We start from the raw sequence: 17,142 nt of genomic DNA, 5'->3' as shown, positions 1-17,142 counted from the left end.
TTTGGGAGTCCCTGCTTAGACTGCTGCCCCCGCGACCGGGCTCCGGATAAGTGGAAGAAAATGGATGGAAGGTTCAGCGCTACTACTGCTAATACTACTGCTACTGTTCATACAATATATATCACGTGGTCTTGCAATAGTTCTGATATAAACTAACAAAATGTAAAACTGTCCAGTAAAGTTCAATATTTGTTCTGTTTATGTGATTTTTAGATACTTGAGCCTGAGCATCTAGTTTTAATACTGATTTTAATATTTGGGTGTCATTTTTTACAACCTCAATCGCCCCACAATTACAAAGAAGAATGTTTAATGAAAAAAACGACAGCTACTTCTGCTACTACTATTACTACTACATCCTGTTCATGACCACACACACATATAATTCCATGTGTCATCATGGAGCTGTCATGAAAAAATACTACTACTACTATTACTAATAATAATAATGCGTTACACTTGTAATGCGCTTTACAGGCTTGTCAAAGTGCTACACTATAGTCAATATTCATTCATTTCCACACTTGGTGATGGTAAGCTACTATTGTAGCCACAGCTGCCCTGAGGCAGACTGACGGATGCGAGGCTGCCAATCTGCGCCATCAGCCCCTCCGACCACCACCTATCATTCGCACACACACCACTTTCATACTAGGTCTGTCTTGTCTTGCTTAAGGACACAATGACAGATCCTTGATCCTCCGACCTTTGGGTTGGGGGACCAACACTCTAACCACTGAGCCGCTGTTGCCCCAGTAGTACTACTACTACTACTAATACTACTACTGCTGCTGTTCCTCCCTCTTTGCATAGCCACACTAAAACAATTACGTGTGTCACTGTGGCGCTGTGAGGGAAACAGTGAAGCCCCAGGGAGCTGCATCTGACAGGGTGCAGAGAGCAAGGTAGCACCTTCCAAGTTAAACCTACACACGCAAAGACACACAGCACACACAAAAATAAACAAATCCAGAGACAAAGGACCAACGAGAACCATCACATTTCCAAACGCACGATTCGCCGCGGGACAGGAGACAAGATATACGCCCGTGTTGATCTGACTGACATGGACAAACAATCTTGTTACAAATGGAGCAGCAGAGCAATTTCAGATCTCACACACCGCGACACGGAGGAGCATTGTTTTAATAGAAAGGCTCCCCAGCGACGAAGCACAAACACACTCTGCACATCACAGTAGTGTAAGGTAGGAGAAGAGGAGAAAACTACTGCCGAAAGAGATGTGATAAAAATAGTATTAAAAAGTAGGTTTGAAGGATTTGGGAAAAATAAGTGTGATTTTAAGGATTGTAATTAGATTTGATGTTTTAATAATAGGATTCTGTTCGAAGTTCACATTTTAAACACACCTAGGAAAGTTGGCCAAAAGACTGAAATATGAACGCACAAACTAATACAAGTATCATGCTTGTTTAGATCTGAACTACAGGGTAAGCAGTTTTTATGCATAATAAGACAGAATATTTTCTAGTTCATGGAGGAAACTATGATACTTCAAAAATTGCAGCCTTTGCGATTTGATAATTGTGTCCATCCAAATTCAGATTTTGCAGCCCTATTAAAAAGGATATTGTAAAAAATCTATTTGTTGACCTGATTTTAGCATTGCCTATGTTTTATACTTGTTCTGTTCAGCAAAACCTTTAATTAATGGCACAAAAACAACAACAACAGCAAATGCATGAAGACCGACAGTAGCTCAGTTTGTTCACTGATCTGAAGGTTGGCGCTTCAAATCCCACTCTCAACATAAACATCATTGGTTAAGCGTTCAGATCCACTCACCCACAGAATGGCAGTGCGATTCCAGCTCCCACAGATGAATGCTGTCATTGGGCAAGACACTTAACTCACCTTGCCTTCATTGTCTGTGTATGTATGTCTGTGGTGTATGAATGGGGGCGACAGTGGCTCAGTGGTTAGAGTGTTGGTCCCCCAACCCGAAGGTCGGACACGTCACCCACATTGCCTAGTATGAAAGTGGTGTGTGTGCGAATGATAGGTGGTGGTCGGAGGGGCCAATGGCGCAGATTGGCAGCCTCGCTTCCGTCAGTCTGCCCCAGGACAGCTGTGGCTACAATAGTAGCTTCCCATCACCAAGTGTGGAAATGAATGAATAATGACTATAGTGTAGCACTTTGAGAGGCTTTGAAAAGCACATTACAAGTGTAAGCCATTATTATTATTATTATTATTATTATTATTATTATTAATGTGTGTGCGAATGGGTGAGTGGTTCCCTGATGTAAAGCGCCTTTAGTGCTTTGAAGGTGGAAAAGCACTATATAAAAATGTGACCATGAAAGACGGAAAAAAAAAAAAAAAATCAGTACAGGATCTAAATTATTTTGCCTTTTTCATTTTTAATTAAAATGTCAGAATAAGCCCAGATAAGTAACTGTATTTCTGATTACAACATTACAACATTTTGGTAATTAATGAAGTAAGTATGTACAAACAGTATCACACTGTAGTACTACTTTTGAGGCATAGGGATCCTTGTACTAACTGAAAGAGAGCACACACAGTTTGAGTGCAAACACAAAAAAACCCCAAAAACTATAAGCTAATGAAATTCAAAATGTTCATTAAGCTTCACATTGATTTTACGTCCTCCCTCCACTGTAGCACACCAGCGTTATATTCAAATGAGGTATGTTTTCATACACCTTTCATAGGCTTTCAAATCCCACACAACAAAGAAAATATAGTGCAATGTGTAGTCTAATAAATCAGATGGTTGCTGGCAGAGATAAGAGCAACTGGACCGAGCACATTGATTTCAGTGGCCAGAAGCTACAGAAGCTCCCTCAGTAATGCAGAGACGTGAGGCAAAGAGGCAGCCCCCAGTCAAACACAGGCTGCTCAGAGAATGAGACTGTCCATATAGAGACATAAGAGAGAAGGGGGGGTTAACTCTATAAATGGCAGAAAAACATGTATTCAAGTAAAAAGTAACTTCAGAATATGATGTGATTTTTCAATATATGGTCTTTACTGTCATGAGTTGCTGGGTATGGTTTAAAATTAGAAGGAGGACAGTTAAGGAATATATTTGTACAATTTGTAAAGTAAAATTTAAAAAAAAATATGTAATTGAATTTATACACAAAAACAGGCAAAAAGGTTCACCTTGTCTCTAAACAAAGAGAGCGTATTTTGCAAGTTACTATAGAAAAAAAAAAGGACAATAGTTCTGATATCGATCCAGCCAGTATAAAACTGTTCTAGAAAGGTCAAAATTTGTCCTATTCATGGGATACTTGTATCATAGTGTGAAACAATAAAGGGAAAAAAAAAGGTTATATTTAAAATTGAAAAATAATCGGGCATCGTTTCAGGCCATGATTTAGCTGATTTATTTGCTAGCTCCCTTTACACCTCTGCACGTAAATGTTTAAATATTTTCAATGTTTCAAGGTGTTCAATAAACACCTTTTTTCACCCTAATTTCCTTGTCTCTACAGTTGACCAAGAATCATCCACCCTGTACCTTAAACCTTAATTGCAGATGGACAAAACCAGATTTAATCACACTTTTGGTCTCATTTATTCCATCATTAACTGCAGCCTCTCTCTTCAGTCCTGACCTACAGTTTAACATGTGAGCGTATGTGATGAGGTTATGAATAAGAAATCAAAATGGTTTCCCGCTGGATCCTCAGAGGAAGTGTCATTGTACAGCTCTGTCCTACTTCTCCACCATGGATAAAAAGGCTTCCAACTGAGAAAAAAAGACATACTAACTTAGATCAGTGTAGGATCAAACTTTCTCGAATCATTACTTGTGTAAAAGTAAAAAATATTGCATTCCTACACCTACACATCTATAGCAGTTACCAAGGCAACTAAAACAACTAAACTAACTAACTAAAACTAATGAGGAGTACTACTACTACTACTACTACTACTACTACTACTACTACTACTACTACTACTACTACTACTACTACTACTAGTAGTAGTAGTAGTAGTAGTAGTAGTAGTAGTAGTAGTACTGCTGCTGCTACAACTACTACATACAAAGGCTTCCAACAGAGAAAAAAGACAGTGTAGGATCAAACTATCTCCAATCATTACCTGTGTAAAAGTAAAAAGAACTGCATTCCTACACCTTCATATAGATTAAAACTACAAATATGAGGACTAATACTACTACTACTATTACTACTACTAATTACTATACCAATTCACTGCAATATTAGATAATCAAATTGTAACATATTCCCATACAAAAGATCCGAATTGGGAATAATAGTGGCTGAACCTGGAACTGAACCTGGACCAGGCCAGAATTAAGCCAGGACTAGACCAGAACCAAACGAGCATAGTGTGAATGCAGCCTAGTCAATATTGTTCTCAAAATGTGATGTTGTTTAAACTATACATGCACAGAGTCTATATCTTATAAGAGTGATGTAACTGTAAATAGAAATATAAAGTGGGCTATATAGTATTCCATAAGTATAACAAGCACAGCTGCTCAGTTGGATCACGTGCAAGCCCGCCTCCCCCCAGGACAAAGTGCTGATCTGGATTCATATGGCATCTCCCACTGCACATAACTGCACATGGGGCCCAGCTAAGAGACGCAGGGCAAGAAAAGGCCTTACAGTATAGTGGCTATTTCTACTATCCAACACATACATTAGACCTGTCACAACTATTATATATCAACTTTTTGTCCAGTATTACCTTAAAGGCGCTGTACTTGATTTTTACTGTTTTAGAAATGTGACAAACAGAAGTAGTTCATTTTAAACATTTTGCAGTGGTCCAAAGTTATTTCGTTACTTACCTTATGCATTCTGAATATCCTAATTATTCACCACGATGAGTTTATAAGTTCTCTTCGCAACTCTCAGAGACCAATGCTATTTAGAATTTTGCTAACAACAATTGGCATGCTAATGCACACTTCCTGATCAATGAAACGCTTTCTAATTAGATGCAGACAGCATTCAGCAGACTTATATTGACTTCAAGAGCTTCTTATACAATATATCTGTACCAGGGCAATGATTATCATGGCCAATATTATTATGATTAACCCTATGTGCTCAAACACAGAAACTTGACACCACCCACTTCTCCTATTGGTCAGCCTCTGAGTGAGTGACAAGTGGATTATCAAATCACAGAGAAGTGTGAACTCTCAAGCAGCAGATGGCTGTAATTACCTTTTTATGGCATAAATAAATATAATATTAATGTTGATAAATCTTGCCCATCCCTAAATTCACAATATAATATTCTATGTGGCAGTATACATCGCTAAACACAGAGCCAAGCTCATGTTTTGTCTGCATGTGAATCTGAATTATGGCAAACACACAGCACACTTCTGCATGAGTGAAGAAAGAAATGCATTGGATCAACTCATAAGCAGCTTCCTGTTTCCCCTGAGAGACATGGCGGTACAGCAAATAAGGCATATACACATGCAGTTTTCATAATCATCCGGATGTATTCACACGGAGCCAGAGCATACAGTACATACAGTTTTACAATATTGGAAAGCTACAAAAACAGCCTTCATGTTCTGTGCCTCCATGGCTGATATATTGTGGTTTGCATAGACAATACATGAGGTTTTCTTTACTTTGACCCGGGGGCCGCACACGGCCCTTTGGCCTTATTAATCCGGCCCGCCGAACGTGACCAAATTATATTAAAATAGGTAAGGGTAAACCTTGTTCAAAGTTTTTCTGCTGTGTTTATTTACCTGAAATTTAATAAATACATTATTAATTTAATTAATGCATTTGGAAAACAATTTGTACAATGAGCCTTGCATGCTTTGCTACATGTTACAGGCCAAATCTCTAATGTAATATTTATATTTTAGAACCTATTGTGGCCCGTGTGTCAAAAAGTTTGCCCACCCCTGATGTAGATGCTTTAAAAACATGCATTCTCATTGTTAGCAGCGTCACCTCTTCACAGATCTGACCTGTCACCTGCTTGTCTACATGGATATGAATATGACTAATTTTTAGATTCCATTTTACTTAGTTTTTTAATATCTGCCTAATTTATTGATAACAATTTAGATATTAATTTAACATAGGTTCCCTCCTAACTTGGAATATGAATGACACCAAGAGTATATAAACTTGCTGCTGTAAAAATGTGACAATAATGGAAAAAGGAACATTTTAGAAGTCAGTTATTTGATGTAATTTTCAAAATTTTGACTTTATTTCCTGCACAGATTGGGACTGGCATTTACATTTTAGAGATCAAACATGGCTCTACTGAACTGAAAAGGAATACGTTTGGTTTTGAATGCACTGCTTTTCCCAGTGTCAAAAGATTTTATTTGGGGGATAGATAGGCACTGAAGCGCTCCATTACCACGTCCCACTGTGGTGACTGTCCTTAGCATCTCATGTTGACAACTTCATCCACATTTTATACCTCCACACAGAGAGAGAGAGAAAAAGAGAGAGAGAAAGAAATATATATAGAGAGAGAAATAGAGAGAGAGCAAGGGTGCAAGGGTGGCATGAGACAGAAAGAGATGAGAGAAAGAAAGGACGAAAGAAAGAAAGAAAGAAAGAACAAGAGAGAGAGAGAAGGGTTAAGGATCAACTGTCTCACTGTCAATGCAGGGTTAAGAAGCTCTATACACTTACAAAATACAGCCAAAACCTATCCTAGAACAGAACATAGGATCTTACTGGGGGAAGTATGAACAAAATTAATATTTTTTGTTTCTTATATTGATTAATGTCAATTTTCCATTTTATTTGATTTTGTCAAGTTTTGTCAAATGTGCCTACTGAATTCATATTATCATTGAATCATGATTGGCCAAAACATGTGAAAGGATTTGAACAAATACAGTCATTCTCCTGATCAGGTTAACCAATGAGGTTAGCTCAGTATGCTATCCACAATGATCATGAATTATGTAGTTTTACACTTCTTTCTATCTAATTTCTACTGCAGTCTAGTACAGTCCTGGTAAACATTGTTGGAGGTGTATTTTGTGTCCCCTTCCCACAAATGCAGGTGCAGTTTGGTCCCTGTTAAGCCCATTAAACACACAGGGCTCTCTGTCCCAGTGCCGGATAGAGCCAGTGCTTTGATATGATGCCCACTACAGCCTCCTCATTCTCCACTGACTCCTGTCCTCCTCCTCTGCAGAACACTTTATATGCAGCACTTTAAGTTTAAGACTGTCTGTTCATAACATAAACGACTGACCAGTGTGTATAAGTATGCATTAGGGATGTCAAAATTGTTCAGTAAATTGATTATTGTGATTATTTAGGTCACAATATAATCAATATAATGAATAATAAGTTTAATACATTTTAGAAGCAAAATTTGACTTCCATTCAGTATATTTCAAGAAGGTATGGCTAAAGTAGGGCTGCAAGATATGTTTAAGTAGGGTACTGTTCAAAGTGCTCACAGTAAACACTGGAGCATCAACATTTGAGTGGAAATATAAATAGGAACTGGCAAATGAATATTAAAATCTGATTTGATTACAATATTATTATTATATTGTGCAACCCTTAGATTAACATTTATATAATGTGATAAAGCTAGTCACATACTTGATGTTGATGTATTAGTAAATGTACATGAAAGTGAATTAACGGGTGTTCATTATGTCAGTAACCATAAACAATCATAAAATCATCATGCACATTAGATCTAGCACACATTTTGCAGTTCTCAGTTTGAACATATTTCTCTCAAGCGTGATGTGAATTGTATTTGCCCATTATCCAGCATATGCTTTGCTTCCATCAGATCTGGTTTCCTTGACGACGGATGCCCCACATTTACATCTCCGAAGTTTGTGTGCAAAAATGCAAGTCTGTAGAAATCCTATCAATCCTATCTACTGTGCATGCATACCATATTTCTCTGACTACGGCATTAAAGACCCTGTACCCAATTTTTTCACATGTATTTGAGCAAAATTTGTCTTACCCCAGATATATTGTTTAGCAGCTCTTGAGGGCAAAATATGCCAGCTGCATGCTGTCCGTGTCTAATTATAAAGTGTTTTATTGTCAAGAAGTGTACTGTTAGCATGCTAGTTATTGTTAGCTTAACCATGATGGCAAAATTCTGCACTAGCTTCTGAAAGTTGTGAAAAGTGCTTATAAAATCATCATGGAGAATAATTAGGATGTTCAAATTGCGTAACGTGACTTGAACTAGTGCTGTTTTTCGAGTCTTTAAAACAGCAAAAATCAAGTACAGTGCCTTTCAGTTCCCACACGTCTCTGCCTTCTTGATGCATTTTAATATGAGGGTTGTTAAAGTAAAAAGATGTAAAAAAATGGAGGACTTGTGCTTCCCCATAATAAGGCAAGGTTCTTTAATCTTTAACGCATAGGGAAGTGTGTTTTCTGACTGACTTTGCTCACATGTCGGCAGGAGGCTAAATCAGGGGACGCAGTGTGGGACCTAGTGAACAAGAGGCTGCTCACCAGGAGACACAAACAACCAAACAACAAGCACAAACATCAACCAGAGTAGGATTTGAAAAAATAAACACATGGGCCAAATCAGCATGCAACAGAGCTCACTGCTATGGTTTAAGACTGTACAATTTACCTGAGATCCAGAATCCTTTTTTCAAATGGGTGATTGACAGGTCAGGGACATGCATGGTGTTTTGACAAGTATTGTGGTTTTGTGTTTAGTTTGTCGATTTATGGTTAAAATTCTGTGCACATTGTAAACAATTCCAGGTGATTAACATGTGAGCAAAAACTGAAATGTAAAACTGCAATATTCTTACCACAAGGAACTAAATCAGAAGTGTAAAGCAATCTTTTATAACACTAACTTTGGAGGAAAAAAAAAAGCGCTACCTCAAAACTAGGTTAAGGCTTGTAATTTATGTTTAAGTTATGTTTAATTTATGGCCAGAATGTGTTTAGTGCAAAATATTAAATAACCCTTTATAAAATGAAGTAATCTTTTATTCCCCCTATGACCTATAGAATAACCAAAGAAACAGAAAGAAGATCCAGATGTTGTCGTTGTGTAGTGTTTAGTAGTTTAAAACCTGACTCACAATGTAGATTAATAATGCCTTGAAATATGTTAGTGTGACAAATATGGGCAAGTATATTACATAGTGATAAGAAGATTATATTTTTGAAATCCATGAGCAAGTTCATATCTATACCTATCTATCAATCAATCTATCTATATATATATATATAACTGTACTTTTTCATCACATCACATCCAGCATTATAGTAGGCTGTGTGAACGCCACACACCACCCATTATATGAATCTTTATGTTACTCACTGTTAATGATATAACACTACACAGATGTAAAAGTGCACCATCTGGGAACACAACTATATAATCCATGAGCCAACTGTAATACAGATCAGCATTGGGGAAGGGTATTACTGTAAGTAAAGCTACTTCTTTGCACTAAAAATAACTAAGTACTATGTGAAGAAGTGGTTGAAAGTAGATCAACATCACACATAGTGATTTTTTTATTGGTTTATATCTTCATAAGAAAATTATAAAATCTGTCAACTGGACCAAACGTTGTAAGAGTGAAAACGTTTCGCTGCTCATTCAAGGTGCTCCTTCAGTTCTGGTCAGAATACTGGTGGACACTACCTTAGCTGAAGGGTGGAGCCAACTACACTGAAACTCAAAACACCTAATGTTTACAGTTTCCGTGTGTAGGTTAGGTCTGTTTAGTTATCCGAAGTGTGCACTGTGCCTGAGTCTTACTTAGCATAGTCATTCAGGCCCCTAATGAGTGATTTCACACTTAGCATCCTGGCTAGCCGTATTGTTTTCTTTGTTTTGCTTTGGGGCTGAAGATGGAATTATAGATAGGGGATAGATGATGTCTGAGGTCCCCATTCCTGTTCAAGGAAGGATTGTCTTTCCAAACAAATATTGCTCCTTTAACTCCCTTTTCCACCCATTTCTTTTCTTTGACTAAGATCTAAGTTTATATCTTCAATTTAAAGTCATCTGTAATTTGACTGACCTCCCCCTGTTGTATTCTCACATATGACCACTAGATTCTATCTATGTTATTGCTGTCTGATAGTGTGCCAGCCGTGGTCTGACAGAAGAAGATGAGAGAGCACGGGTGTGGGGAGGGGGAACAGGTTTCACATCTGCCAAAAAAGGTGAACTAAGTAACTTTTCTAGTGGAAGATCCCCCATCTGCATTGTAGATCCATGGAGATGTTATTGCTTTGAAGCGAATGTTCCAGAAAAACACTCCATGGAGATACAGATCAGATCTGTGGAGAGAAAAGAGTATTTTTTTTTCTAAAACAAAAACACCTGTAATTGATTAGGAACATTACAGGCTAAGTAACAAACACCACCAACAAATGTTAAATAGTGCATCTTTGAAGAAAATGTATGTACATTATACCGCACAATGACAAGCAATTTCTAAATAATAAAAAAAAATAAATAAATACATTGTTACATTGCATCCATCTAGCTTAAATCAGCAGTAACCCATAAACATCTGGGCATAGTTTGAACAAAAGACAGCTTACCACCCAGTATGGGACAATATAGAAAACAAGACTGCTTCCCTAAAACATCATATAGAAAACCTCCAGAACACCGCTGTGTCTAGTGGGCATTTACAATGTATTACCAAATGCCACAGTCACTATACAGACGTCTATAGGGAGTAAGTATGATCTCAACCTCACTGTCATGGTTATTTTTAGATTTTGCACCAATACAGAAGATAGATGACTGTAGCAAAGTGCCTTATTCATTTTCCCGTCAGTACATGCATCAGTAGTCTCCGCGTGCACTGTGTGTAGGGTGATTTTTTTGCAGAATGCAGTACTAGGTGGTCGGATATTCACCCGGCATGATCAGATTATACACGTCACTTATCGCGTCAGTTGCGTCTTCATAGATCCATACACTCACGCAAAGAAGGAAACTCCTCCGGTCTGTGTGGGTGTTCAAATCAAAACAAACCCCGATGACTCATCTTTATATGAAGCTCCTCCACAGCAGCCACAGAGAGCAGAGACCGGGGAGACTTGGCCTGCTGCTAACGCTAAGCTAGCTGTGTCAGGATTTCTTAACTAGAGTGCAGAGAATCCCACAGACCAACAAATCTCAAACTTTTCAAACCAATTACCACCTAAGAAATACTTTGACCTTTCCAGAACCACCAGATGTAAACCAGGTCTTTAATAGGACTATTTCATGTTTAAACTTGAGCTAAACCAAGTATAAAATAGGAGTACAACACACCATTGTTATAGTACTTGTTTTAACCAAGGTGTAAACCAAAGGAAGACAAAAATGTAGATAAAACTGATTCTGAATGAATCAAATACACAAAATGCAGGGGAATCCATGTGCCACAAAATGGAACTTGTTTGGGAACCAATGCTATGGCATATATATGGCCATGCATTATGAATCACACAGGGAGTGCAACTTTCTTTTGGGTTTTTGAATAATTATACATGCCTATACATAAAGACTGAAAAATGCATTAAGGAAAATGTCTGTCTTTCAGATTTCAAATTTGATTGTCTCCATGGATGTTATTGAATTTCCTGAAATGTTACACAGTATGGCAAGAAATATCTTCATAACAGGTGTTTTTATTGCTCACAAACACACTCAAAATCTGTAACTTGACCTGATTGAATCATCTATGTGTCCTTTTCATTCAGGAATAATGTATTTTGGAAAATAAAATTGTCTTCAACACACAAAATTTCATCTTTACAACAATGGATGCCCCAAAGTGAGCAGCTGTAGCCTGTGATTCTCCCTAATGCTTGAGAGGGCTATATTTAACTCTCTGATGCAAGTCACAATGCTGTATGCATAATTAAAACTCCCATCTAATACATTATGAAATAGCTGCAACTATTTAGAATTTAGTTACCAGACTTCTGCATGTACTCAGGCAGGGTTGGAACATGGTGATGTCTGTACACTTGGATGCATTTAAGCCATGTTACATTTTAATAGCACCTTGACCCAAACCCAATCTAAGTGAGGTATCCCAACAAGAGGCAGCATTGCTTGTGTAGTATATGTTTGAAATTCCTTTAAAATAAATCGTTGAAACAGCTTTCTACGACTTCTCCTAATATCATTTTCTATCATCCCATTATGTAAAAGTGCACTATTTACATCCTAGTCTGCAAAAAATCACACTCTAACTTGGTATCAAATTTAGATTCCCTCCTTCATATATCATTATATATAAGTTATGAGTGGATTCTTAACTATATTCATCATATACAGTTTCTCAATGCAAGCAGTGTGGTATGTCTTGCTCTATAAGTATGGGGAGGAGGCAGTGCAGCTTATAAGATGATATCTAGAGTGTATTTTCAAAGCACTTCTTCTTCATGGTACAACATCAAACGCAAGTCTCGTATAAGTGGTCCCTACAAGACTGAGAGGAGGCTGGGACATAGATATCTTATAGAAAACAAAGTCCAAATGGTAGTCCATGTTGCTATGTTCATTATTGCTACCCCTCCACCCTCCTTCCTTTTATTTGCTTCAAAACAATATCTCTATTTGCACTACACTGGGGTTGGTTATTTGAAGCTACGGACATGGGTAAAGAGTTAAAACAGGCAGATATTTGCTGGTGTCGATAAATACATTCCCTTCAGAGCCCTGGGTCTTATTAGAAGGAGGCCCATAGACCAGTCTTTAAGCAGGAGCAGACCAGGGGACAGGCTACAAATCACAGTATTTACTTTGGCCTTTCATCCATCTGAATGGGTTACATTTGATATCTTTTGTGGATAAACAAAAAGGAAATATTAGCAACAAAAGTAGTTTATAATGTAGTTTAATGTCCTCATACTGGTCTTTACTCTTTGCTTTCAACCATCCTCACAGTTGTATTTTTCCACTTTGTCCTCCCATGTTTTCTAACAAATGTTCATCTCTAATTGAAGAGAGCTTTTAGCACACATGGAGGGCTGTGCAGTTAATCCATATTTTTTTTGTCAAATTGAGATCCAGTTGTTTCAAATAGTCAATTATCATTTTGGAGCAATTTAAGGCAGGAGGTCTGTATTCAAGCCTCTGCTAGTAAAAGCATGTTTGGACCAGGGTTCAGACTTTAAAGGAAGAAATTGTGGTGTTAAATTGCACTCATAAAACGCGTGATACCCAATTTTGCTCTTATCATCCATCCATTTTCTTCCAATTATCCAGGGCCGGGTCGCAGGGGCAGCAGTCTAAGCAGGGACTCCCAGACTTCCCTCACCCCAGACACATCCTCCAGCTCCTCTGGTGGGACCCCAAGGTGTTCCCAGGCCAGCCAAGAGACATAGTCCCTCCAGCGTGTCCTGGGTCTTCCCTGGGGCCTCCTCCTGGTGGGACATGCCCAGAGCACCTCCCTTGCTCTTATCAGTACATCGTAACTATGAACTATGTAGATTTAAATAGCTACTTCCACCTTTTATGGTTTGATATCAGATAGCTTTAAAAGTATGTCTTTTTTACTTGCAATACATTCAATTATTTACATTAAGATAAAGAAAAATACTGTGATCAATCAATAACATTTTGGATGCCATATTGCCCAGCCTAGCACACAGATACTGATAACAGAAAGGCAAATGTACACATATTGTCTACATTACAGAGGGTCAGTACTCCCAGTATTAACAGTTGCTAAAACCGTTTTAGCTAAAATATAAAAGTGCACATATAAATCCAATTTGGCTAACCCAAACCCATTTGCACATTAACAGTCCTCTTGTACGTGTTGCCAAGCCATTTTTCATTTTGCAAATCAGAGCCACAAGCACCAGAGTGGCAGAGATAAACCTCCCAACCAAATTCAAACCATGGCCAGTCTCTTAATGAACACAGCAACCGCGAAGCATTTCCAGAAGTGCCCTCCACAGATCAGAGGATGGCTGCCGACTGAGAACCAATTATAAACCAGGACATTACTGTACTACAATCACTCATCAAAACACAATCAAAAAACCCTGACCACAATGTGCACGAAGAGTCCATTAAACACCTGGATAAATACGTTGTGTTCTTGTATTACAATTTGATGTCATAATTTCAGGTTGAGGGCAGGAGCAAATATAACTTTATGGATTTATTGTTTTTGAAAGAAATATCCAAACTTATGATCCACATGTTGAGCCATGTAATTATTTATTGGGAATTGATTTCACAAACTTGCCATATTAACCTTATGGCTTAAAGTCTTTTCAACTGATTTCTGGTATTGAGTAATGGTACCACTTTCTGAAGTTACTGTGAGAAAATAAAAATTTAAAAAATAATTTAACTTTTGTTTATTTGCTCACATGAAGACGTTAAATTTTGTTCAGTTTGTGTTTCATGTGGATAGGCCCAACAACTCTGCAATCTCACAGTTAAACAGCAAATTCTACAAGAATCCTAACTTATCCTCCAGCTCAATTTTAAATAATCTAAAGAGTCTATAATATCATGATGTCACATGGACCTAACCTTATTGTCTCTGTCATAACAAGGCCAGAGTGTAACCAAACTGAACCAATATCCTCTTAAATCTGCTTTTAAAAAATACAAGCATTTGGGTGGTCACCAAGGCTACAGGAATAAAATGGCCAATAAATTCAACTGGATCATAAATATCTAAAAACTCCAGGGTCTTATATTCGGGTACAGAATACAAAGTGACTGAGGAGTATGGGAACTACTGGTCAATCCAAGTGTTTACACCAGTTTAGTTCTCATTTAGTCTTGATTATATTCATTTTTGGCCTAGGTCTATCTCTTACTACAATAAGACTGGGTGATATGCAATAAAAAATCAAAACTGTAATCTCATTCTTGTTACTATATTTGCTATTTTGGTGACTTTGTCATTTTGTGATTCAAAAATATTTTGTTTAATGCAGCTTTATGCACAAACATAGACACTTTTTCCCAATCACTCCTCCTATTAGTCAGTCTCTGCCACACTCCGAGTGAGTGACAGGTGGATTTAAAATCAAAATGGAAAGATTATATTTATTGGCATATTGCCCACCCCTACACTACTGTGGTCTAGAATTGGATTTAGTTAGCAGTGGATTTGGTTTAGTTATGATTTGGTGCTGACTTTAGCCGTAGGCCAGGTTAAATATGTTCTTTTCTCTTTTTACAATCGCTGTTTAGAACTGGTTTAGTCCTGGGTTAATACTTACTCAATACTTAGAATTTCCCTAGGTTTAGTTCTTGCATTAGTCACAGATTGGTCACACTTCCTAAAATGCTCTTTATTGTAGTGTTTGTCATTAATTAACCAAAGTATAACCACATTGTTTTAGATGTTTGGATAAAGCTGAAGAAAATGGATGGAGGTAATTTACTACTAGTTTAATTGTTTCAGTATCATAGTAGCATTTTAGTCACTATTTAGAACTGACTTTTAGGCTTGTAGAAACTTCAGTCCTCTGTAAATCCTATGTGTTTATATATTAGTCATTTTTACTGTGAGCTGCTCATTTCACATTGATTTACTCCTGTTCTTTTCAAATGCATCTTTTTGAATTCAGACACTTGCATATCGGATGTTGGTGTGCACTATGAAGTATCTTGGGGCTCATCTTCCTCGCTAATGCCTTGATACGGATTAGACTAGGTTTTGAGTCATCATCACAGTATAGCAGCAATTAAGTCTCTCTTTTAAAGGGAAAGATTGCGGACAAACCTCTTCCTATTGTCTGTCAATAGGCCTACACCAGAACCACAGTTTGCTTTACACCTCAGCAGTCCCCTATTCACACACATATCCAGTATCTCCACTATCTAAAATAAACTGTACAAGATTACTTATTACCCATTCATCCAGCTTTGCAGAGCCACTAAAGCGTGCAACATAAAAAAGACTCGCTTCCCTTATATGGCAGGCGGCATTGCGCTGTCCATGGTGCTGAAGCTGACTGTACGGTTGGCACTGGGGGGTGGGGGGCGCAGCTAACTACATTAATCATACGCACATACGCACATGCACACACATACACACAGCAATGTGGTTGTTGGATACGGGTTATAGGTTGTATATCCATCCTTCACGTTCATTGACGAGAGCTGTTACGCTGCTGCCGTGCTGGCTTGGTTTGTAATAAGGTGCAGTAAGATCAAATAAGATCATCGCTCTGTTAATTGTTTCTGTTAAAATGTCACTGCACCGGTTAGAAACGCATTGTACTGTACTTTTTGATCAGTGGTTGGAAAATCATACGTCAGCTTGCGGGTTTTCTGTACAAGGAGCACGCACATGCACGCAGCCAGTGCCCACTAGGACACATATTCACACAGCATGACCGCACCAGGCGTGAATTAAATGCCAGTTAGCGCGTATAAAACAAGTGTTACATTACCTTTCATCCAGTCCAGGACTTGCTTTGGCGTCCATTTACTTATAGGCTCCATAACCAAAGCCATGGTGTCACAGTCTCTCCGCGGTGCACGACACAGAACTCAATGCGGGCGACATAAAACGCCTTGTCAGTCACATCTGGAAAGAGACAGCGGTTGTAAAAGGTGAGAAAAAGGCAAAGCTCGACACTTGTAAATTCTCCAACGTGAGCATGGCCGCCTGCAGAAACGGTGAACGGGATGCGGTGGTGCAATCCACGCACACACGGAGACACACACGCGCGCTCTCTCCCTCCTCCTCCTCCTCGCGCTTTCCTTCCCTGCCTCTCTCTCCCTCTCTGCGCGCGCTCACTCTGAGGGTTCTCGTGCCTTCCCGCGCTCAGAGGAGGGATTTTGGTGGGCGATGGAAGGAGCTGGAGCCCCTCCCCTCGCCTCGCTGCAGCATCACAAGGGCCACCACTCATAACAGACCGGGAATGGTGCAGCGCGCGGCACAGGGAGGTTTCTCTACGTCGCTCCCGCTTTACGCCCACATGCACTTACCTATAATGACAGCGAGGGCTTCTACACCGAAGGCAGAGAACAGTTAAGAGAGCCACATTTTCACAAACAATATGCATCACTGGAATACAAATAGCTTAACAGGGTAGCAGCCTCAAACATAATTTTAGTAAATTGCATGTATAGCTAATTAGCAAGCAAGTTTTTAAATTGCCTAAATTAAAATGCAATAGTTGTACTGCGTTTGTAGCA

General features: G+C 38.5%; 1 protein-coding gene across 1 annotated transcript in view; it reads right to left on the bottom strand.

The window, feature by feature from the left end:
* The window catches only part of si:ch211-26b3.4 (connector enhancer of kinase suppressor of ras 2), a 116,673-nt gene extending 99,957 nt beyond the window's left edge, over positions 1-16,716 (bottom strand). Inside the window, exon 1 of the mRNA XM_055225075.1 lies at positions 16,392-16,716. Coding sequence (XP_055081050.1) covers positions 16,392-16,455 — 64 coding nt within the window. The 5' untranslated portion in view covers positions 16,456-16,716. The remainder of the gene's footprint in view (positions 1-16,391) is intronic.
* Positions 16,717-17,142: the final 426 nt, after the last annotated feature.

This window comes from Periophthalmus magnuspinnatus, chromosome 10, assembly GCF_009829125.3.
Source record: "Periophthalmus magnuspinnatus isolate fPerMag1 chromosome 10, fPerMag1.2.pri, whole genome shotgun sequence".
Classification (NCBI taxonomy): Eukaryota; Metazoa; Chordata; class Actinopteri; order Gobiiformes; family Gobiidae; genus Periophthalmus; species Periophthalmus magnuspinnatus.
The sequence above is the reverse complement of the archived record's forward strand: the minus strand, read 5'-3'. Positions and strand labels throughout refer to the sequence as shown.